The sequence below is a fragment of the Peromyscus californicus genome, unplaced genomic scaffold, assembly GCF_007827085.1.
Source record: "Peromyscus californicus insignis strain IS unplaced genomic scaffold, ASM782708v3 Scaffold_19__1_contigs__length_69161282, whole genome shotgun sequence".
NCBI lineage: Eukaryota > Metazoa > Chordata > Mammalia > Rodentia > Cricetidae > Peromyscus > Peromyscus californicus.
The window spans coordinates 34,849,564-34,872,760 of record NW_026294491.1 but is presented as its reverse complement, the minus strand read 5'-3'; the positions used below and the strand labels follow the sequence as shown (position 1 = coordinate 34,872,760).

At 46.7% G+C, this 23,197-nt stretch overlaps 1 protein-coding gene across 4 annotated transcripts in view; it reads right to left on the bottom strand.

Moving 5' to 3' along the window:
* Tbc1d8 (TBC1 domain family member 8) overlaps positions 1-23,197 on the bottom strand; it is a 134,328-nt gene that overhangs the window by 96,086 nt on the left and 15,045 nt on the right. For 3 of the 4 annotated variants that reach the window (XM_052745071.1, XM_052745073.1, XM_052745074.1), the window contains exon 1: positions 17,077-17,390. The exons of the other annotated variant lie outside the window; for it this stretch is intronic. In XM_052745071.1, coding sequence (XP_052601031.1) covers positions 17,077-17,203 — 127 coding nt within the window. In that variant the 5' untranslated portion in view covers positions 17,204-17,390. Of the gene's footprint in view, positions 1-17,076; positions 17,391-23,197 lie in introns of those variants that run through there. 4 annotated transcript variants of the gene reach the window in all.

The following is a 23,197-nucleotide window of genomic DNA, read 5'->3' as shown; positions in this document are numbered from 1 at the left end:
CTCACGACAAATTTATGTTTACCTTAAATAGGCTTGAGGTGCTTAAGGAAAGCTGTTGAAAGAGTTCAAAAAATACCACCCCAAAATAGATTCTTTTGAATATCCACACCGATTAAAGGTCCAAAGCACTAGAAAAACAGCAAGCTGCAGGGTAAGTCCTCCCCAACAAAAGACGGTTCTCCAAGACTCCGCCGGCAAGCGATCCTCGGGGGACCCAGTCAACCTCAGGAGAGATTTCACCTGAACCAGGCACGGCACCTCCCACACCCTCCTGCCCATTCCGCTTTCTCAACAGCCTTTCCATCTGAGGAGGCCAGCTTCACTGCTTGCCCATGGTGCCCATGTAGGAAAGAGGGCTGACTCCAGGAACGCCTGCCTCTCTGTTAACTGAACTGCCTCAGGGTTGCTGTAGATCAGACTTCAGACCTGAACGCCATTCCCTGCCAAGACGAAGAGAAACATTGCGTAGGAAGCCATGGTCAATGGTGAGGCTTGCTGCAGAGACCTGCCCTTGCCTCTACTATAAAAAAAAAAAAAAAAACTTTCAGTGATTTCATCTTCCCTCGGCTCCGCGTACAGTGGGAACCACCTCCCCTAAGTATTGGTATATACTTAGCCAGCAGCATCCTAACTGTCTGTTCTTTTTACTGAAGCAGAAGGTCCTGTTAACACAGGGCCAACAGGACACCTTCCAACTAGGATCCTCTACTGTTACAGGCTGAAGAATTTTGGCCAAGACATAAAGGTGTTCAAAGTGATAGGTTCCACTGATCTAAGGGTTCGACATCTATAAACACCCCCCCCCAACACACACACACACACACTTAGTTGTTTTAAAGGCCTCTTTGTACCGATTTTAAATATATATCCCAGAGCCACTGAGACGGCTCAGTGGGTAAAGCTGCTTGCAGCTAGCTGATGCTGAGCGCTCTCCCCAGCCCCCAGCCCCCACTTCCACAGTAGACAACTGACTCCTGAAAGCTGTCTCCTGACCGCCATTATGCATGCTCACTCACACCTCACACCCCCGCAAAGAAATAAAAATGTAAAGATCCATACATACCAGCAGTCAAAAGGACCATGTTCAAGGCCAGCTTAAGACAGATTCTGTCTCAAGGGTAATATTAGACATTCCATTGCTGTCTTGTGGATTCTGATTCTTCCTTTTCTAATGTACTCTATAAATAGTTTTTGTCCAAAGCAGAAACCCCATAACTGTGGCCATTGTAATTTCTGGTAAGATTTCTCCTTTCCTCAAAAGGCAGTATAGGCTCTGGGAATTCTTATACATAAAGCTGGCTAGAGTTCCAAACGGAGGTGCTCCAGACCCTGGGACAAGTCCAGTTTCTACCTAATAAACCCCCAAAGGGTCACATGCCCTCCCTGGCATACACTGGCCCTTGGCATACCCTACAGTTACTAATTCTCTCATGGACTAACTCAGAGAGTAAGGAAAAGTAAAGTTCCAGACTCCCTGGGTCTAGAGGAACCCCAACTCCATGCCTCCTGAGAGCCCAATCAATTACTGAACCCACTTCAGTAAATTTAGGGGGGGGTCCTCTCTCCCTGACCCAACCATGTCCTACTGAACCCAGTTCAATTTCCTTAGACACCTGAGGATTGCTTCCAGGACTCAGTCTTGTTTCTCTCAGACCTTCCAAATCCAGGCCGGACCAAAGCATCTTTCAGCCTCAGAGACTTCAAACCATAGATGCACGGAACTATGAAAAGCCAGGGAAGAGTGACCCTGACCAACCAACATCAGTGCAATGCACTATGAGACACCCATGTTGCTGGTTATCTGGTTCCCAGGGGAAAGGAGGGGGCTGCAGGGCTTCTGCTTCACAGCTCACCCACAATGCCAAAACTGTCAATTCCTCGAGCAATGCTCAAACCAGACAGCTAAAGCTTCTAGAAGCAGAGCAGGCCCTGAGAATGCTAAGGGACAACCTGAGCTGACAGCATTCAGGGGAGAACAGAAGCAAGGCGTAGAAAATCCCTGGATTGGCTATCACTTAGTTAATCCGTCAACTGGTTGCAGCATGGTTAACTGGCAACAGGTGCTCCTGCATGAACTGCTGTCATTGCAATTAAATGCCACATTGGCTTGGCCTGTTCAGCCGGCTGCAGGTGCCCACACTGCATCCATCCTCAGCCTCAATGAGTTTTACTCATCTAGCAGAGTTTAACTTTTTGTTTTTCATATAGAATGCTCACATCCGGCTTTCCGGGTTATATGAGAAGTAAAAATCCAAACTAGGAAATGAGCTTGTGCCGTGAGATACACAACAACCACAGAGTCGTCAAGTTCTACAATGGGTTCCCCAACTCTTTCTCAAATCTAAATGTTCTGTTTGGATAAATGAAGATGGGCAAAGGCTAAAGGGGAAACAGTATCCACTTAGTATGGACCTTGTGGTTACAAGCCCATCCAAATAGCAGAAATCAGTGCTGTTGCTCCAGTAAAACACACCATCAATATACCACTGCCCTCATCTCTGGCTTTGAGAGCTGCCTTAGGGGCTTCAACTCCCATCTCAAGTTTGACTTACCAAATTCAACAATCTGTGTTAGCCAACACACCCTGAGCAAGACATTAGCATGGACTGTCTGTAACTGGGAGAAAGCATGCCCCACACAAATTCATGGGACATCATCATCCAGTGACTCTTCACAGCACACCCAAGTTACCAAGTTACCGAGAGACAGGTGGCTTTTCACATCAAGCAACCTTTGTCTCACATGTTGATTTTGCAACCTAATCCCACACGAACAGACATCACGTCGTAGGCACTAAACCTTACCCGCTCAGAAACCTGAACGAGTGTCCAAATCCCCTTTTCTTAAGGAATCCCAGACAAGCTACATATTAAAGCAAAACGCAAAGGTGTGGTTCTCACGCAGACTCTGGAGATGCTATATTTACTAACACCTAGCCTGATCCTTCCCACCAGCCAGATATTGTTGCTGCTACACAGTCGAGATCAATCTCAAGCTGCAGATTCTGAGAGCAAGCTCCGTGCCTTGTTCAAGTTTTACACTTACACTGTAACAACAAAACAACACTTCAGTTCTCTGCACCTCCTACACCTCCTACACCTCCTTTCTGTGGTCGAATAATGCTGCTCATGAAGTTGAAGTGTTTCTGTCATTCAAACACCGCTTCTCATGGGAAACGTCCAGGCGTCTATTCTAAGCTGTTCCTCACTAGGCAAACCCCACTGGAAGAATGTCCCTGCACTCTGTAGACAAAAGTCCTCTGCATCCCAGCCAATGGACTACAGACACATTCAAACCCCTCTGAAACACTCAATCATTGTTACAGTTTAACTAGCACTCCCTACTCATTCTTGAAGGCTTGGTCCTCAGCTGATGATGTTCTTTCTGGGGGTTCTGGAAATTTTAAGTGGTGGGGCTCGCTCCATAAAATAGGTTCCTGGTCAAGTATCCTTGATGACTGGACCTTCTCCTGGGCTCCCTCCCCTCCTTGCTGGTCCTGTGAGCAAGCTGCCCGCTCCACCATACTTTCTCAACCATGGTATTTATTCCCATGTCAGACCCACAGCAGTGGGGTCAGCAGACACGGACTGAAAATCCTGAAGCTGTGAGCCAAAACCAAGTCAGTCTCTCCTCCTGAAAGGTGTGTGTCACCTGGTCTGTCACACCTCAACACAGTATTTCAGGAGAGCCAAGTCTCCTGGTCAGTCCACAGAAGTCACTGATGTGATAATCTACCTACAGTTTCCTTCTAGACATAAACTGCATTGCTTAAATCCTGATCATACCATCTATAACAAAATGTTTCTATGATGCTGAGACATAAAAGCCTGAGCAAAACGGTGAAGCCACCATCTACCCCAGACAAGCCCGACAGCATGAAACACATCGGGCACCATGTGTCACCAATCACCAAACACCTTGCAAGTTGCATTACTCACTTTCCAGGGCCTCTGGTATGCTTCGCCACCAAGGTACACTCTCAGGCCACGATCCCCAAGTTTTAACTGCTTCTTTAATTCCTTTCTCCCGGTGATACAATTTCTGTCTAGTGCTAAGCTGACATCCTTGGATTGCACTTTTATTAGTTAATTCTGAGTTGGGAGGTGGCTACTATCCACAACAGTTCTGAAACCAAATGAGTGTGGATTCTTCCTACATCAACTGATTCTCCAGCTCTCCAGCATTCCATCAGAACATCAACTACCTGGAACTCAGGCAGATCCCGCAAGTTAAAAGTCGCATCCTAAGGGACTGACCTACCTCAGATGCCAATTACAAGGTTGTCACCTGTATATCAACTCTAAACGAGGACTCACCATGCCCCCTTCCTCATGTTTGATAACTTATTTGAACAGTCCCTGGCACTCAGGAACCAACTTATTATAAAGAATATGATAATGGATACAGATAAATAATCAGATAAAGGGGTGACTAGGGTGAGGTCCAGAAGATCCCAAGTGCTGTGGAACAGAATATTTGTTTAACTAAGTAAAGATGTGTTACATCTATTTGTGTTGCAGAATAATTGTTTAACTATGTAAAGATGTGTTGCATTTGTTCAGGCTACATTTATTTAATTATGTAAAGGTGTGCTGCTTTTGTTTATGCTGCTACATTTAACTATGTACAGATGTGTTGCAGTTTCACCTTGCCTGCCTAAGGCACCTGATTGGTCTAATAGAAAGCTGAACAGTCAATAGCTAAGCAGAGGAGGTATAGGCCGGGCTGGCAGGCAGAGAGAAAAGGGGAGCCAGCCAGCCAGGGGCCAGCCCATCAAGGCCCAGACAGAAAGACATGGAGGAAGCAGGAAAGCAGGATGGACAGTACATAGATGAGGTAAACGAGCCTTGGGGCAGCACATAGATTAACAAAAATGGGTTAATTTAAGTTAAAGAAAAAAACTAGATAGAAATAAGCTAAGGCCCAGCATTCATAATTAATAATAAGTCTCTGTGTCATGATTTGAGGACTGGAAGTCCAAGAAAGCCAGCTACATTTGAAGCCCAACATGGGGCATGTATTTCAACATAGGGCCTGAGAAAGCTGAAAAAAAAAGAGAAAAAAACAACCAACAAGGCTTCCTATTAGCTGGGTGCTCGTAGCATACATACCCTGTAGTTTAGGCACTTTTATGTAAGTTTCACCATGTAGGATCAATTGGTTTGATCTAAGCCCTTTCTCTTCCCAGGAACATGGGGCTGGAGCTGAGAAATCTAAAATCTGATCATGGTTGGTCCAGGAACCCATAGGTTGCCTCATTAGAACAAAGGATGCTCCTATCACCAGGAAATTCCCAAGGATTAAGATCTCTGAGGCAGGAACCCAGGTCAAAAGCCAATTATTGCAACAAAAGATGTTCCTAACACTCTGTCACTCAAAAATTATAGGTGTGTTAGGAGCTCAGGCCAGGGAGAGGCATGAATGTGTTCATTACGTAGAGGAAGTTGCTCACTGGGTTACTGAAGTAATTATCTCTTCTCTGTGCAGAGTCCTTGGCATGATTTCAAAAGCAAGACTTCCTTGAGAAATGACACCTAAGGCCCCTCATGTGGATGCCTCACCTGCCTCCTGATTACACAAATCCTACCCTGACCCATCTAAGGCCTGGCATCTCTTCCCCTGGCTCACCACACCTGGAGACTGAGCATTCCACAGATACTATGTGTTGACAAATAATAAACTTTAAAAAAAAATAAGATTTATTTATTATTATGCATACAGTGTTCTGCCTGCATGTTAGCCAGAAGAGGGCACCAGATCTCATTATAGATGGGTGTGAGCCACCATGTGGTTGCTGGGAATTGAACTCAGGACCTCTGGAAGGGCAGCCAGTGCTCTTAACCTCTAAGCCACCTCTTCCTCTAAGCCATCTCTCCAGTCCTGACGAACAATAAACTTTTAAACAGAAAAGAAAAATAAGTGTATTGCACTCACAAACTGCCCTCACATGCCCTACAGTTTCCTCAATGACCACTGATCTTCAGCCTGCTCTTAGGGACTTCTTTCTGCACCCACACTGCACTTACGGAAGCTTCCAATGTCTTGCCAGCCTTCTTCCTACTATAAGATGACTGGATTCCCTCCTTTCTTCCTGCATAGACTTCCCTTCAGCTTTAGGGAAAATTTACTTGCTGATTTTCTCCTGTGCCTCTGGCCACTCCTTGGTTCCTACTGTTTCCTCTACTACAGGCTTTACTGAATAGCTCTGGGGAATCTCAATTTTAACAGACTCTGGTGGCCTCTGGGCCTTTGCACATGCTGTTTCCGATTTTCCTGGGGCACTTTCTTTCAACTCTGACCCAGCTAACACCATCTTACATACCCTGCAGGTCTCAGCTGAGATCACAGGTCCTGAGACACACTTCATGGTACTCCAATTTGTATCAACTTATCTGATATTATCTCTGGCATTCCCTACAGTCACCACCATTTGTAGGATGGTATGTGTGATTTATTGTCACACCACTGCCATCTCCACCTTCTTCAGACTGTAAGCATTATGAGCACAGGGTTGGGTGCTGTTGTGGGGAAAAATACCTTCTGGGAATGTCTTCTTCTGTGGCTGTAAGTAATTAAATTGACTTTGCCAGCATATCTGGAAAACAAAATGGTGTGATACAAGAAATCTTCTGCAATACAAAAATTTGCGGGTTGTTTTATAATAATTGTTACTATTGTTTTACAGGTTAAGAACCTGAGATCCTAGAGGGAACATGTCATGTGACCGTCTCCTCTCTAAGACTTGAGGCAGTACAAAGAGCCTAAGTCTAAACTGCTTTCCTCTCTAGAGAGAAAAAAATCTAGAGTAGATTATCTTTTAAGCTTAAATGAAAATCCCTGACCAGGTGAGCTCATTTCTGAACACGGGTATGAGCCTGCATGAAACACACCCCACACATTCTAAACTAAACACAGCCCACTGCAGGCAAACACGGAACTGACCATGAGGCCTCTTGAGGAAAAGACAGGATACTGTCCTATCACCTTCCTGGCCCCCAGTATCCACACAGGGATGCTAGCAGAAACACTACCAAGTTCTCCCAAACATTAGCTTCTGCTCTATTTAATCCAAGCTACAGGTGTAAAGAAGCACATCACCCTGGCAAGGCTCATGTGGATGACACACAGTCCTCTTACCCCAACCTGACCTTCCCCCTGCTCCTGAGAGCAACCTCATCCAATTCCTCTTTCTGTATTCTCCTTCATTTCTCCACGTCCATGCCTATGGTACTATTTGAATTTCCTTTTTTCTTATTTTCAGTGTTAGGGATCCAATTTAGGCCCTTGTACACAGTACTCAAGGACTCTACCACTACACTCTATCTATGGCAGTTTGGGTGGTTTTTGTTTCTGAGGCAGAGTCTTACCAAGTAGCCCAGGCTGGCCTTGAACTCCCAATCCTCCTGTCTCTGCCTCCCTTGTCCTGGGATCACGGACCTGTACTACCGCATCTAGCCTCGTGAATTCCTAGTGTAGGCACAAGCCGCCAGCTCTTAGCAGTGGAGGATTCAGTTCCCTTTCACTGGCCACCATGCCACCTACCACTCACATCCCACCTCGACAATAATTTAGTACATCACCCTTGAGATTATCACAATGACACAAACATTACTGAATGCGGAGTGAAAGAAACATGGTCCACTTTGGACAGGACCTTTAACAGCCAATATGACATTTACCAGGTGGCTTTCCCCTTGCTCCAGTGGTCATGGAAACACTCTGGATGGAGCCTTTACCACACTTAGGTGACTTCACTGAGAGCAGAGTACTGCTGACTCACACAGGATGGACAGCATGAAGGAGAAGAAAGTCCCTGAAACAGGCATGTGGCTCAGCTGGTAGAGCACCTGTCTGGCATGTACCAGGCTGGGACCAACTCCAAAAGTGAAAAAAATAAAATCTTCTGCTAGTGAGTGAGCTATCACAGCATATATATATATATGGACACATATATATGAACATATATATATGTTCACAGCATATATGTGTATATATACATACATATATATGTGTATGTATATATATACATATATATGTGTATATATATAAAGCCCACCTTGATGGATATGCCCCACCGAAGTCACTCACAGATATATTCTCTACAGGAACTTTCACATGTGTGAACACTATACAAAAATGTCCCGGGGCTGGAGAGGTGGCCCAGTGGTTAAAAGAGCACTTGTTGCTCTTGCAGAGGACCTGGCTCTGTTCCCAGCACCACGCTGTGGCTCACAAATATCTGCAACCCCAGTTCTTGGGATCTAGTGCCACCTCCTGACCCCCCTGAGGGCACAGCACGCATGTGGTGCACATACATTCCAGCAAAACACCAGCACACACAGAATCGACCTTTAAAAACATGAACAGTCACAGCAATAGTATGTGTACGAGTAAAAACAACAACTAGAACCCAAACAGCCACCAGCAGGAGAACCAACAAACGGGATAGCAGTCGTCAGGCAATGGGCTACTACACGTGGGTGAAAATGAACGTACTCTGGCTGTATGCACCATGGTTCAAGGTCAGAGACGCATTTTGTTGAGGGAAATGGGTAACCAAATATAGAAGTGTTGATAAAGCATGACTCCCATTGCATAACTACAAATTTATACATAGCTAAATAATATACTGAGTAAGGATAGACATAAACCTGCTAAAACTGTAAAGAAAAGCAAGATGGAGGGTTGGGGATTTAGCTCAGTGGTAGAGCGCTTGCCTAGCAAGCGCAAGGCCCTGGGTTCGGTCCTCAGCTCTGGAAAAAAAAAAAAGAAAGAAAAAAAAGCAAGATGGTGGCACAGAAATCAGGGCAGAGGTTACCACAGGGGATTGGGGGTTGAGGGGGCGCCAATGAAGCCTGCTGCTAACCAGTGCACAGGGTTAATTCTATGGCTTATTCTTTATGTTTACATCATACACAGGATTTTACACAGGTTTCATACGCAGGATGGTGCACGATATGCATCTTTCTTAGGAAGAACAGAGTAAGGGTGTTTATTTTGTTGTTTGTTTGGTTTTTTTCGAGACAGTGTTTCTCTACGTAGTTTTGGTGCCTGTCCTGGATCTCGCTCTGTAGACCAGGCTGGCCTCAAACTCACAGAGATCCACCTGGCTCTGCCTCCTGAGTGCTGGGATTAAAGGTGTGTGCCACTGCTGCCCGGCTACGGTGTTTATTTTGTTAATTTTTCCTTTGTGAAAAGCAGATCTCTGGAAGTAGAAAAAAAAAAGTTAAAAATCCAGTAGACTGGTAGCGCCCCACAAGCATTCAACAAACGGCTGGAGTTCACAGAGCTGAGTTAAGTAGCTGCTACCAAGCTGGGAGCTACATGTGGCTCAGAATCGTTTCTGTAAGGTTACCCATGGGTAGTTCCAACAGCGGGCACCACCAACACTCAATTGCCTGTCTGTCCTTCCAGCACACCACACTGGCATTAGAAGTGAGAAGCAATGCTCTGTTCCTCACTCCTATGTTCAAAACATGCAGAATTTCCATTTCCAGGGTCAAACTCACAGGCTCCCATCTCAGATCTGCCTGGGTGCCCATTCACTCAACAACTATTTACCAAGCATGTTCCAAAGGCAAGAACCACTCCAGCTAGATAGAGTCCAGCAGAGGAACAAGGACTACTCCCCCCACCCCTCTACCCCCGCTACAGTTCACGCGCTAGATGACTGGAGCTACCAGGAGCTCAGATGTGGCACAGGTAGGAAGTAGATGAAGTTCAAGACCAAAGGGGAAGGGGCAGGTCCTACACTTCCAGGAAATGGAATTCAGGGTGACAAGAAAAAAAGCACGAAGCGGGGTGGGTGAGGGGCTTGGAGCAGAAGAAGCCAGTGGGGACAGCCTGTAGCAAAGGTCCAGGCAGAGATGACTGCCTCGGTCCATGGGTAAGAGCAGAAGGGGGAGAAGTCCCAGGACTTAGCAAAGGCGAAACACCCACAATTCAGAACAATGAAAACCTGCTCAGGCTACTTTTTGATACACTTGAACGGTTTATACACATGGGGGAAACTTACCTTAAAGTGTTATCTATGGCACTTGCTACTTTTAACTTTCAGTAAGTTCCTCCCTTCCTCAATGCCACAGAACACCCGGTCAAGAACATAAAATCCTTGCCCTTCCCTGCTATGAATTCGCTTTCTTAAAGCTATGGGCCACCCACGTCACAGTCACTCTTCCTTAGGCGTTTCCAGTGGCTGGAGGCTCACGACCCACCACTCACAGGCTTCACTCCGTCCACGTTCTGGAGTGAGTGCCACCAAGAATGGCTTTGATCACCTCACTGTAGCACTTGCTCTTACTGTGCCCCAATAAGGACAATTCTTAGAAACCACCACGTTTTCTGTTAATGGCTTATCAGCCCCCAGGATTGTATCCATTATTTCACTCCCGTTGTTTTTCAGATCTGTGCGCCAATTCAAACTACTCCCTTTATTTATGATTTCTTTCTTTTTTGGTTTTTCGAGACAGGGTTTCTCCGTGTAGTTTTGCGCCTTTCCTGGATCTCGCTCTGTAGACCAGGCTGGCCTCGAACTCACAAAGATCTGCCTGGCTCTGCTTCCCGAGTGCTGGGATTAAAGGCGTGCGGCATCACTGCCCGGCCATGGTTTCTTTCTTAATGGTATTTTTGGGGGAAAAGACCAAAGCAGTAAGACTCTAGAAGCAACACAGAGGCACCTACACAGTGCCACAAGCTGCCCTGCTCAGCCGAAGATTTTCCTTGGAAACAAAAACCACCAACAAATCCAGTTACCTGAGTGGGCCCCCAGCCAATACCAGACATTCCTGCTGCCCTAGTTCCATTTCTGGACCGTGATAAAATAGTCTGACCAAAACAACTTAGAGGAGGAAGAAGGCCTTATAATTGCAGGTTACAGTACATCACTGCAGGACACCAGGGCAGGACCTTGCAGCCCTTAGTCCACAAGCAATAGCAGAGAGAAAACAAACGTAGGCATGCTACTCTATTCTTAGTTTGCTTTTTTTGCACACTTTTACCATGAAGGATCCTGCCCTCCAAACAGTGCCACCCACATTCAGGGCGTTCTTCCAACTTCCATTAACAAGTACAAAAAACCCCTCACATGTATGCCCATTGGCCTGATCTAGACAATCCCTCATCGAGACCCTCTTCCAGAGGCTGAAGAGTGAGCTCAGTGGTTAAGAGCACTTGTTCTTGCAAAGGACCCAGGTTCGATTCCCAGCACTCACATGGAGACTTACCACCTCTTCGGGTATACAGACATACATATAGTCAAAACACTCATACACACAAAATAATAAATTTTTAAAAAATTAAAAATAAAAAGGACTCTCTTTCAGATAATTCTAAGTTGTGTCAAGTTGAGAATTGAAACTAGCCATGACACTAGCCAAAAAAAGGCACAGCATGCTTGGCTTCACTCATGCCCAAATGGCCAACACACTCCACAAAAGGATGCAAGCAAGGTGAAAGGTTTTGTGTATGTGATTAAGAAGCCCCGTACTGAATCTTGGAAAAATGCCTTTTCCTTCTCTATTGTTGTTTTGCTTTGGTGTTTTGTTTTAAGGCAAAGTCTGACTCTTGCCCACATTGGATACCACCCACTTCTTAGCCTGGGCTATCCTCAAAGACATAACAAGGCTCCTGCCTCACTCTCTCTGGTATGGGGATTACCTGTATGAACCACCACAGGCTGCGAAGTGCCTTTCCATTGCCAATGGGCAATACTTTGCCCAGCAATGCTTTTAATGTGTCCGTTTTTAAATTGCATTTAGGAAACCAGGCATGGTGGCTCACACTGGTAACCCCAGCCCTTGAGCGGCTGAAGCGGGAAGACTGCTTCAAGACCTAGGCCAGCTTGGACTACAGAAGTGAGTTCCAAGCCAGTGCGACATCTCTCACAACAGTACAAACTTCTTTATGCACTTATTCTCAGAAGCCCTCACAGTACTCAAGTTTCTTTCAATGTCACTCTTTCCTTTCTTTTCCCCCAACCTACTAGGTGCTAAGGGTGAGGAAGTGTAATTAATTATCTCACTGAATTCTAACACTTTTGTGGGAAGCCTTGTGCTGGTAGAAATGCAGGCGAGAACAGCTAGTGTGGAACCACTTCTGACCTCCAAAGCAACTTCAGCATTGCTCCTCTTTAACTCCGAGTTACGACTCTGGCTCTTCGGACTGGATAATCAAAGCTCAGCCCTCCGCCCCCCCCCCACACACACACACACTGGTACCCAGCATACTTAATCCTGACTCCAAAGCCAATATTAACCACCGTGTTCCACTATCCCTTACTCCTCTCCCTGATCCTCTTTAGATAATTAGAAATGCATTAATGTGAACAGGGGCTATGGTCAGCACTCTGCAAACCAGAAAACATCAATAACTTATTCAAGTTCTAAGTTTATCATAGCCAGGCTCTTTAAGACAATAATTGTAAGATTATTAGAGAAGTGGACAGAATCAAACACCAAGCATTAAAGCAATCTCCTTCGGAGGGGCCCATCTAGTCTAGGATGCCTGAACTTTAGAGTTACATTTATCCCTACTGCTTTAAGGGTTTCACAGAGACCTGGGGGAGGGGGCAGAGATGGTGTATGCTCTCTCTGTCCACTGCCTCCCACATGCTCACTTGCTGGCTCTTTGTTCTCCCAGGGTAGACTGAACTTTCATAAGCAATATTCCCATGAGCTGGAGACTGTATCCAAGTGAACACTGTCTAAGTCCACATCTGTCCCAGGGTGGCAAAACCACTTCTGTCTGCAGAGCTTAGGAAACATCTCATGATACTGAACTCATCATGTTCTAACCTGACATGATGGCTACCCAGATTTCCCAGAGTCCAGGATTTCATATTTCAGCAAACCCTCTCTTAAAGAGAAATGGGGGCCGGGCGGTGGTGGCACACACCTTTAATCCCAGGCAGATCTTTGTGAGTTCGAGGCCAGCCTGGTCTACAGAGTTCCAGGACAGCCCACAGCCAGGACTGTTTCACAGAGAAATCCTGTCTCGAAAAAAGAACAACAACAAAAAAAAAAGAAAAGAAAAGAAAAGAAATGGGTCTCAGGAGGTGGTAAGGACAGTTCCATCTTACCCACCCTTGCTGGCCACCTGAGAAGTCAGTACCATGGTCCTTCCCGGTCCCCAAAGCAGGAGCTACAAAAATAAAGGGGGTGAGAGAGGAGGAAGAGGAGGAGGGCACAACATTCATCCACCCATTGCAGCTTCCCACAGTGGTCAGACTGGCAAGTAAACAGGAAGTCCAGAAGAGGTAGGAAAGGCTACAAACCCATAGGATCAGCTTAGCCTGGGTCACTTGGCCTACACCCAACTTGCACCCCAAAAAGGAGGCTCATTCATATGTGTTTTCATCTACCTAGTCCCTTTACAAATGTTTACTGAGCCTACAGTCTGTACCAAGCACCATCAAAGGTAAAACACCTACCCTTATAAACAGGCAATTTAACTAAAAAGAAAGAGAGAGAGAGAGAGAGAGAGAGAGAGAGAGAGAGAGAGAGAGAGAGAGAGAAAGAAAGAAAGAAAGAAAGAAAGAAAGAAAGAAAGAAAGAAAGAAAGAAAGAAAGAAAAAAACATCTAGGGTGCCAGAGAGATGGCTTAGAGGTTAAGAGCACTAGCTGCTCTTCCAGAGGACCCGGGTTCAATTCCCATCACCTACAGCTTACAAATGTCTATAACTCCACTTCCAGGGTATCCAACACCCTCACACAGGCATACATGCAGGTAAAACACCAATGCACCTGAAATAAATATTTTTTTAAAAGAAAAACAGAAGTACATTACATGAGAGAATGTGGTAATTTGAATGAAAATGGCCTCCATCGCCTCAAATATTTAAATGCTTGGCCCCCAGTTGGTAGAACTGTTTGGGAAGGATTAGGAGGTGTGGCCTTGTTGGAAGAGGTGTGTCACTGGGGGTGGGCTTTGAGGTTTCAAAAGCTCAAGCTATTCCTAGTTCTCTCTCTCTCTCTCTCTCTCTCTCTCTCTCTCTCTCTCTCTCTCTCTCTCTTTCTCTCTCTCTCTCCCCCCCTTCTAGTTATTATCCCATGGTGTGAGCTCTCAGCTACTGCTCCAGTGCCATGCCTGCCTCATGCCTGTCTGCCTGCTGCCATGCTCTCCACCAAGATGGTCACTGACTCATTCTCTGAAACTGTAAGCCCCCAATAAACAGTTTCTTCTATCAGCTGCCTGGGTCATGGTGTTTTGTCACAGCAGTAGAAAAGCAACTAAGACAGAATTAGAAAGTTAGGGAGAAAAAAAAATGCAGGGGGTTGGGGATTTAGCTCAGTGGTAGAGCACTTGCCTAGCAAGTGCAAGGCCCTGGGTTCGGTCCTCAGTTCTGACAAAAAAAAAAAAATTGCAGGTGTGTATAAGGAGTGAAGGTAGGTGAGTGAGTGAGTGCATGAGTGAGTGCGTGCGTGTGTGCATGCGTGTGTGCGTATGTGCATACGCGCATGCATAGGTAAGAAGATAAATTATAACCCTCTGACAAAAACTTGTGTTTCTGAAAATGGGCAGTCCAAATTATTTTAACCTTTGGACCTTTGTATGCCTAAACTAGTATCTAATAAAAATTAAGCACAAAAGGAAAAGACTACTGTATGCTCTCCTTTATTTCTGACCTGTCAGCTAGTCTACTCATCATTTTAGCCCCTATTATTTCCTTTAAACACAATGTAAACCATAAACTCTTACATTGCTAAAAACCTGCCAACTGCACTTCTGTCTTCTCACAGTTGCCAGACCGGAGCTGCCCAGTGCCTCGTCGGTCCTGACTCTACCACATTCCTACGTGGCTGGGTGAAGACAAGCTCAAGGGCAATCCACTAAGTCTAGATTGCTAAATAAATGTTCAAAGGTCAGGAGTCAGGCTGCAAAGGACATGTCACCCTGGCACAACCAAAACAAGAGATCCTGGGTGTCTCAAAAATGGAGTACCTTCTCTTGGTCGGCTTTCTCCTTTTGGTCCACTTATTTGCTGCCTTTAAGAAATTTCTCGCCGGGCAGTGGTGGTGCACACCTTTAATCCCAGCACTCGGGAGGTAGAGGCAGGCAGATCACTGTGATTTCGAGGCCAGCCTGGTCTACAAAGCGAGTTCCAGGAAAGGTGCAAAGCTACACAAAGAAATCCTATCTTGAGAGAAAAAAAAAAAAAAAAGAAAGAAAGAAAAAAAGAAATGTCTCATTTGGGCATGGAGGCATGTGCCTGGAATCCCAGTCCCCCAGAAGCTGAGGCAAGAGGAGTATGAATCAGAGGCCAGCCTGGGCTATATATTTTAGACTGTATCTCAAAGACAAGAAGAGAGGGAAGTTTCTGCACATTCTCAAGATGGAGACAAAGGAAACACCAGGGAGGACCAAAGCCACAGGTATTACAACACAGGACCTGCAGCAGGAAGGAGTCCACAGCACTCTGAAGTCAATACAAACGGACTCTGGACATCTGAGTCATAAACTCCCTGAAGCTCCGCCCAGCACTGAGGGGCAGCTCTGCCCTCCATGCCTGGACCCTGCTAGATGGAGAATCAGCCGAAGGCTGCCGGCCCTTACCTGCTCCACTTTTTTTTTTTTTTCCCAAGGCAATACATCAAACACCCTACAGAGTCAGTGGATTAAGTGGGTGGGTGGGCAGGGCAGAAAGTGTTTGGAGGAACAAACTGTCCTCATGCTTCCTAGTTCACAAGTGTCCTGCCCTACCTACGGTCACCCTCTGCAACAGGAGACCACTTACCAGATACTCTGCTTTAATCCACCATAAACTAAGCCACGGTCCTCAGTGTTGTGGACTCTTGGCCTCTGCTGCACTTTGCAGGATGCTACCGAGTTCTTGTTCCCCATTCCAACACTAAACCCCACCACTGCTGCTTAGGGGCTCACAAAAGGCCCAGTGGCCTCTGGCCTCATACCATAACTCTTTCCCGTAAAGCCCACCTGCTGCAGAAGTTGTCCCTGCTGCTCAGGGGGACTAATGGCCACCCAACTGCCACATCCAGAACCCTCTACTGCCCACTACCCCTTTCAACCAGAACTCTGCCATCCCCTACCCACTCCTGAGGTTTCAGGAAAGATGTTGTCACTATGGACATCCCCAACCCCATCCCCAAATCCACAAGCTAAAATATATTGCCCTGAAACTAAAATATATTGCCCTTTGTTATGTGGTTTTAGGGGCATATTTCTCAGTTTCTCCAATCACACTCTACTCCCAAAGGTCCTTCCCCAGACTGGCCCAAGGGCAGACAGTCACCAACAATTAATCTGAGCACACAGTTCTGGTCCTTTGACTTCTTCAGTGTCGTTCAGCAGAAGGTTGTGAAAGGACCATCATCTAAGATCCCTGTTATCCGGGCTCCTTATCCAAAGGATGCATTTCCATCCCCTAGATAACAATACCGCAATCCTCCTTCTCTGATTGAATGGGCGCTCTAGCTAATGAAAACTGGTCCCATTTTCTAAAAGCTCTGAGTTGTAACTTTTAGGAGGGGAAAACGCCTTGTTTTGGGCAACTTCAAAGCCTTGGGTTTTTGACCTATTGTGCTTCAGAAAACACTGGAAGGAGACACAGAACTGGCATGCTTAACTTCACTACTCCAATTACAAGCTTATAGTGGCCTCAGTTTCCCCTCGGAGTGAAGACAGCCCCTTCCTCTTGAGCCAGAAAGTCTGGGATCTCTCGAGCCTCGCTAAGGTCTGGCCTTAGGTCCCCAGCTGCAACACCACCTGGAGCCACAGCTGCGTCCAGATGGTCAAGTCCGGGCCTGCCTGGGCGCACCCTTCTGTCACCTGGCGGGGCCCTAGGGCGCCCCGATCCCGCTGCCTTGTGGCAAGCTCTAGAAGCCGTGTCGCCAGCGTTCACGAGCCAGGTCACATCCAGGTGCACCTGCCTCTCCCGGCCCGTGGGTCCCCGAGCTCCTCCAAGCCCGACCAGAGCTCGCGTGAGACACGCAGGAGAAAAAGGAAAACAAGCCATAAGGCAGGGCCGTCCTGGCCTCGGCGGCTGCCACCGAAACCCCACCTGCGACGCGGCCAGGCAGCAGGGACAGAAGGCGGGCCGAGCCTCCGCGCGCGTCCCCTTACCCGTGAGGCGGCCGCCCCCCTCGCCGTGCCCGCGGCGCCGCTGCAAGACGAAGTAGCAGCTGCTCTTCTGGGTCACCCAGAGCTTCAGCGCGTTCTTGAGCAGCACCTCCTCGGGCTTGAGCCACATCGCGGCGAACCTGCCGCGCCCGCGGGCCCCGGTTCACATCGCCCCAGCCGCCGGCCGCACCGGGCCGAGCCCGCTTGGAAAGAGACGGCGGGGGGGGGGACTGCGCGCGAGGACGGCAGCCCGAGCGCCTAGCCGAGTCCCGGAGCGCGGAGACCACAGCTCGCCAGGATCACCCCGCGCTGCCCGCCGTGGCCCCGCCCCGACTAAGCCCCGCCCCGCCCAGCCAGCCTCAACCCCGCCCACCTCCCTGAAGTCACGCCCTCCACCCGCCCCCGAGGCTCCCGTGGCGCCTCCCTGGTTTCCTCGTCCCAGCCGCTCCCGGGCAGGGTTCCGGAGTGGCGGGAGGAAATCGTAACCACCGCCAGGTCCCCTCCCTCCCGTCAGGGACGCGCCGAGTCTCGAATCCCCTCCTTCCTGGGAGGAAGCAAAGCAATAGCGCGAGTTGTCTCCGCATTCCTGGTTCTAAGAGGTGGATGAAGGAACGAGAGGGGAAAAAAGGAATCTTCTTATCCAAGCTGCAGGTTGTCCAACCCAAAGTCTTCATTAACCTTGGGGAGTACAAAGCACTCCAGTAAACTCGAGTGTGTTTGAGCTTCAAATAACCATAAGCTAACACTAAAATTTGGAAACCGTTATATTTTGGATTCTTTAAATACTGTGTTCTTTATTTTTTTTTAATTGACACATAATAACTACATACAGAGTACTACATATTTTAGTACCTGTGTACAGGATATGAGGATAGGATCAGAGAAATTGCTTTCCCATTAATTCAAACGTTTACCATTTCTTCTTTATTACATTTCATTTATTTGGAGGGTAGTGGTTCAAGAGAGCCAGTTTGGTAGGTGGAAGAAGTCAGAAGACAACTTTCAGGAGACAGTTCTTTGCTTCCACTATATGGATCCTGGGGATTGAACTTAGGGTGTCAGGCTTGACAGCAGAAGTCGTCTTGACAGCCCCCATTTATTATTTCTCTTACAGCACATTTTTCATGCTTTTGTAAGACTCCAACTGAGCTGTGGGCGAGGTAGAAATGTAGGAACCTGAACAAGCAGCAGACCATACTGAACACTGACAATGATCCTCCAGAGGCATAGAAGGTAGACAACACTATGAGAGTCATCTTGGGGGTCCTCACCACAGAAATAAAGCCCTTGTGTCTATTCTGAGAAAACTAAAACACTAGAACACATGGAGCAGGTAATAGTAATGCGAAGCCACGGGGCATGCAGACACAGGGGGTTTTGTTTGTTGGTTGGTTGGTTGGTTGGTTTGGTTTGGTTTTTCAAGACAGGGTTTCTCTGTGTAGCTTTGTGCCTTTCCTGGCACTCACTCACTCTGTAGCTCAGGCTGGCCTTGAGATCCACCTGTCTCTGCCTCCCAAGTGCTGGGATTAAAGGTGTGTGCCACCACCACCTGGCTGCAGACACAGGGTTTTAAATAAATATTTCCTCTTGTAGAAATAGGTTTTGTAAAATGGTGGGAGTGACCTTGGTGGGTTGGAGCCTAGGGGCGCAAGGGAAAGCCACTCACACCATGTGACAGCGCTCCACAATAGGTAGCTGTCCTTGAAAGGGCTGAGGAGGAGGGATCTAAGTGCTCTCTCCACAGGGAGGCAGTTAGATCCAATATCCTAGCCACAGAGAGGGAAAAGGTTCTCTTAGTCCCTGGCTTTTGACAAAGGGACAAAATGTGGTTGTTACCTAGGACAGGACTGAAAAGTAGATGCTGAGGAACCTGTCCAGGGGCAGATCAGAAACTGATCAGATCCCTCAGACCGGAGCCCTGTAGAAAGAAAAAGGTAGTGTATGGGCAGGGAAGGGGGGAGAACAGTGCGGGGGGGGGGGGGGGGGGGGGGGGGGGGGGGGGGGGGGGGTGAAAAAGCAAAGTTTAAAGTAATGTTGTATGAAAATGTTACCATGAAACCCATTTCTCTGCCGACCAACAAAAAAATTAATACAGAGAGAAAGAAGGAAAGAGAAAGGAAAGAAAGCAAGCTGGTACGGTGGCCAGTCCCAGAGAACCATCTTCTGAATACAACAGGAAGTCTGCAAGCCATAATCACAGGCATAGAGCCACACCAGAGTCAAAAGAGTCAGGGATGGGTGGCAAGAAAACATTCCTTCGAGAAACATTCACGGTTTGCTCTCAGAAGCACAGCAGGCGGGAGTCATAGAAAAGAGCTGGATATTAGCCCACTGTTGTTTGACAAAGCTTTTCCTGGGGAGATGCAACACACACCTCGAGTCACCCCCAGGTAGGGATCCCATGACAGACCAAAGTACATATACCACCGAAGTCCAACTTGGTTAACCAATGAGTTATTTACAGGAATATATGTGAGGGTCTACTTACAGGACCAGAAATGACTCAAAGACAGCTATATCACCAAAGCCCACCCCAGCATAGGTGACAGCTCACAAAGCTGGGAACCTGGAGCACACTGCACAGCCTGCAGGCAGCTTAACAGGTTGCAGAGGGTCCTTCCTAGGTGCCTCAGTTGGTCTAATCTCTTCCGGGCAGCTCAGCTGGTTCCTGCTTCTTCCAGACACCTGGTCTGATTTTAGCATCTTCTTTGCAGTTTAGCTCTACTGTGTAGGAGGGGACTCTTGGCTTTTATTGCTACTCTGGCAGGGAGGAGCCTAGTGACTCTGGTCAGTTTCAGGGACTTCCTGAAGCCATTTGTTTACTTTCCTGCTTAAGGAGCTTCCCTGCAGGATAGAATGTTTCCATCTTGATGGAAACTGTTAGACAACACCTGCTCTAAAGATTGACAGAAGGAAAAACAGACACAGAAGAGTGATGTGGACTGAGGACACTGGACATGCACAAATCCCATGTTCAGGTCCTAGGGGACCAGGTTGAGAAAGCTCTAGAGAACAGCTTTTGCTAGACTTGAACTTAAAAGATTATATATGGGCTTGCCACAAAGTCAAGCCTAAAGGCTCCTGATGCCCCAGGCTCCAGAACGATGAGACAAATAAACTTCTATTCTTTATAAATTATTCCAGCTGAGGTATTCTGTTATAGCAGCAAAACCAGACAAGATATGATACACACACCCAATGACCATCAACTGTTCCTCTTGAAAGTAAACTCTCCTGACCCATCTACAGTCACTTACGTTGTAATTATTAAACGCTTCCCTGTCAGATGTTAAATAGAAGTAAGAGAAGCAGGGGCTGGAAAGATGGCTCAGTGGTTAGGAGCAAGACTACTGGTTTTTTTGTTGTTGTTTTTTTTTGTTGTTGTTGTTGTTTTTGGGTTTTTTTGGTTTTTTTTGTTGTTGTTGTTTGTTTTTTTTGGTTTTTCCAGACAGGGTTTCTCTGTGTAACTTTGCGCCTTTCCTGGAACTTGCTTTGGAGACCAGACTGGCCTCATTCTTGAAGTTTGGGTCCCGGCACTCCAGAGAGCTAGAGGGTCTGTCTAACATCCTCTTCTGGCTTCTACAGGCACTGCACTCACATGAACAAACCCAGCCAGCACCCTCCTCTGGCCTCTGAAGGTACTGCATTCACATCAACAAACCCACACACAGCCAGCACCCTCCTCTGGCCTCTGAAGGAACTGCATTCACATGAACAAACCCACACACAGACACAGACATTAACACATCATTTAAAATATTTTTTTAAAGATTGATTTATTTATTATGTATACAGTGTTCTGCCTGCACATATGCCTATAGACCAGAAGAGGGCACCAGATCTCATTACAGATGGTTGTGAGCCCCCATGTGGTTGCTGGGAATTGAACTCAGGACCTCTGGAAGAACAGCCAGTGCTCTTAACCTCTGAGCCATCTCTCCAGCCCCCTTTAAAATATTTTTTAATCTTCAAAAACAAAACCGAGAGGCACACAGAGAAGCTACTCTGACTTACCTCTCTCCTGTCTCTAAGGCTCCTTCGTCTGTCTCTCTCTCACTGTCTGTGCCAGATAGAATCCAACAGAAGGCAGGAACACGCAGGGTGCAGTCTATGGCTCTCAGCCTTCCAGGCACAGAACAAGGAAAGGGGATCCTCAAGGACTGATGGAGAATACATAGCACAGGTGCACACATCCTTCTGGCACTCACATCTGGATGCTAATCACCATAGTGGTCTCATAGGTTGGACTGTATCCCACAGAATTCCTGGGTTGTAGTTCTACCCCTCCAGGAGCTCAGATTGTGACTTCACTGATAGAATCAGTGCAGATCTCATTAGTTAAGGTGGGGTTATTAAGGTGGGTCTTAGTCCAGTGGGGGATGGTTCTTATAAAAGGGGGGAGTTTGTTCAGACACACAGAGAATACTGTGTGCTGCTTAGAGTAATGTTGTCACAGTTTAAGTAAACCCCAGGATTTCAGAGAGAGCCTGAAGCATCCTCAGAAGGAACTGACCCCAGTGACACTTGATTCTGGGATTCCAACACACAGAACCAGGAGATAATAAATCTCTACTTAAACAGTCTAGTTTGTTGTGATACTTTGTTATCCCCATTCCAGCAAAAAGACTATGGTTGCTTCCCTGATCCTGACTACATCTGTGCAGCATCGAGTTGCTTCCAACTACTCTGAGATGGATTCTAGTTCTGGACACGACCCTGGCTGATACGAGGAACGACCTCAGGAAACACAGTTTATTGACAAGGAATTCTGACTGAGTTACTCCTATAACTGCGCACAGGGGACAAAAGTATACCAGTAACCCATGCAGCTCACTGGCAGCTGGATTATCCAAAGTGACCCTGGTGGTGGTGTGAGGGGCTGATAGAGAACAAGGCTTGGGGGCTCTTGCTGCTGTTAAAATGTGGTTGCTATGGCAACAGTGATAATTACAAAGCTTTGACAATGAGATGGCTGTTTGTGACTGCCCCGAAGAAAGAAAGAAAGAAAGAAAGAAAGAAAGAGAGAGAGAGAGAGAGAGAGAGAGAGAGAGAGAGAGAGAGAGAAAGAAAGAAAGAAAGAAAGAAAGAAAGAAAGAAAGAAAAAGAAGAGAAAGAGAGAGAAAGGAAAGGAAAGAAAGGAGCTTGAAGTATTAAATTCCCATCTCAAGGTACAGATGGGATGTAATTCGAAGAAGCCCTTATCTATGTGGCCACAGAACAGACAAGGTTCTTCTGATCCTAAATATAATTGTGCAGGTTACCAAACTGGGACAAAGGTTAAGCATTTAACCTCAGCAAGCTCCCTTTTGAAGATGAGGATACCGATTGGGAAGATGTAAGTCAACAGATGCATTTTGAAAACATTTAGATGGATACAGACAAAGCTAATTCCTCATATTCAAACCTCCCAACCCACTGTAGGGGGAAATCAGCCTCCACTTACAGGGAAACCTGAGACCCACTGCAGCCTTTGATTAAAACCTACCCTTCTGCACACCATCAACTCCAGCATCACAATAGAGAGTCTCACAGTGAGGAGAACACAAGGTCAGTTGGGGGAAGGAGAATAGAAATACATTATACACCTCGGAGTTGGAAAATCTTGCCCATATATATTGGGAAGAAGTTGAAGGTCGTGTATGGGTCATATTCTAGAGTGTTAGACCAAGAAGGATGAAATATAAAATTGGAGTCAGCAATATTTATAAATATTCACATACTTGGGATTATTATGTGATATATGATGTATCAGAGTAATAAAAGAGTTTTGGAAAATGTTATGGTGCTTACAAATATGCATGCATATGCCAAATTTTCTTTAAAAGTGAGGGCTCGTGTTGGGCAGTGGTGGTGCACACCACCTTTAATCCCAGCTCTCGGGAGGCAGAGGCAGGTGGATCTCTGTGGATTAGAGGCCAGCCTGGCCTACAAAGGGAGTTCCAGGACAGCCAGGGTTGATACATGGAGAAACTCTGTCTCAAAAAAAAAAAGTGAGGGCTGTAACATTAGGAAGAAGAGGACTCAGTCAGTCAACTGTTTGCTGTTTAAGCAGGAGGACTGAGCTTGATTCCCCCGAACCAAAATAAGAAAAGCCAGTGGCACATGCCTAGAACCACAGCCCTGG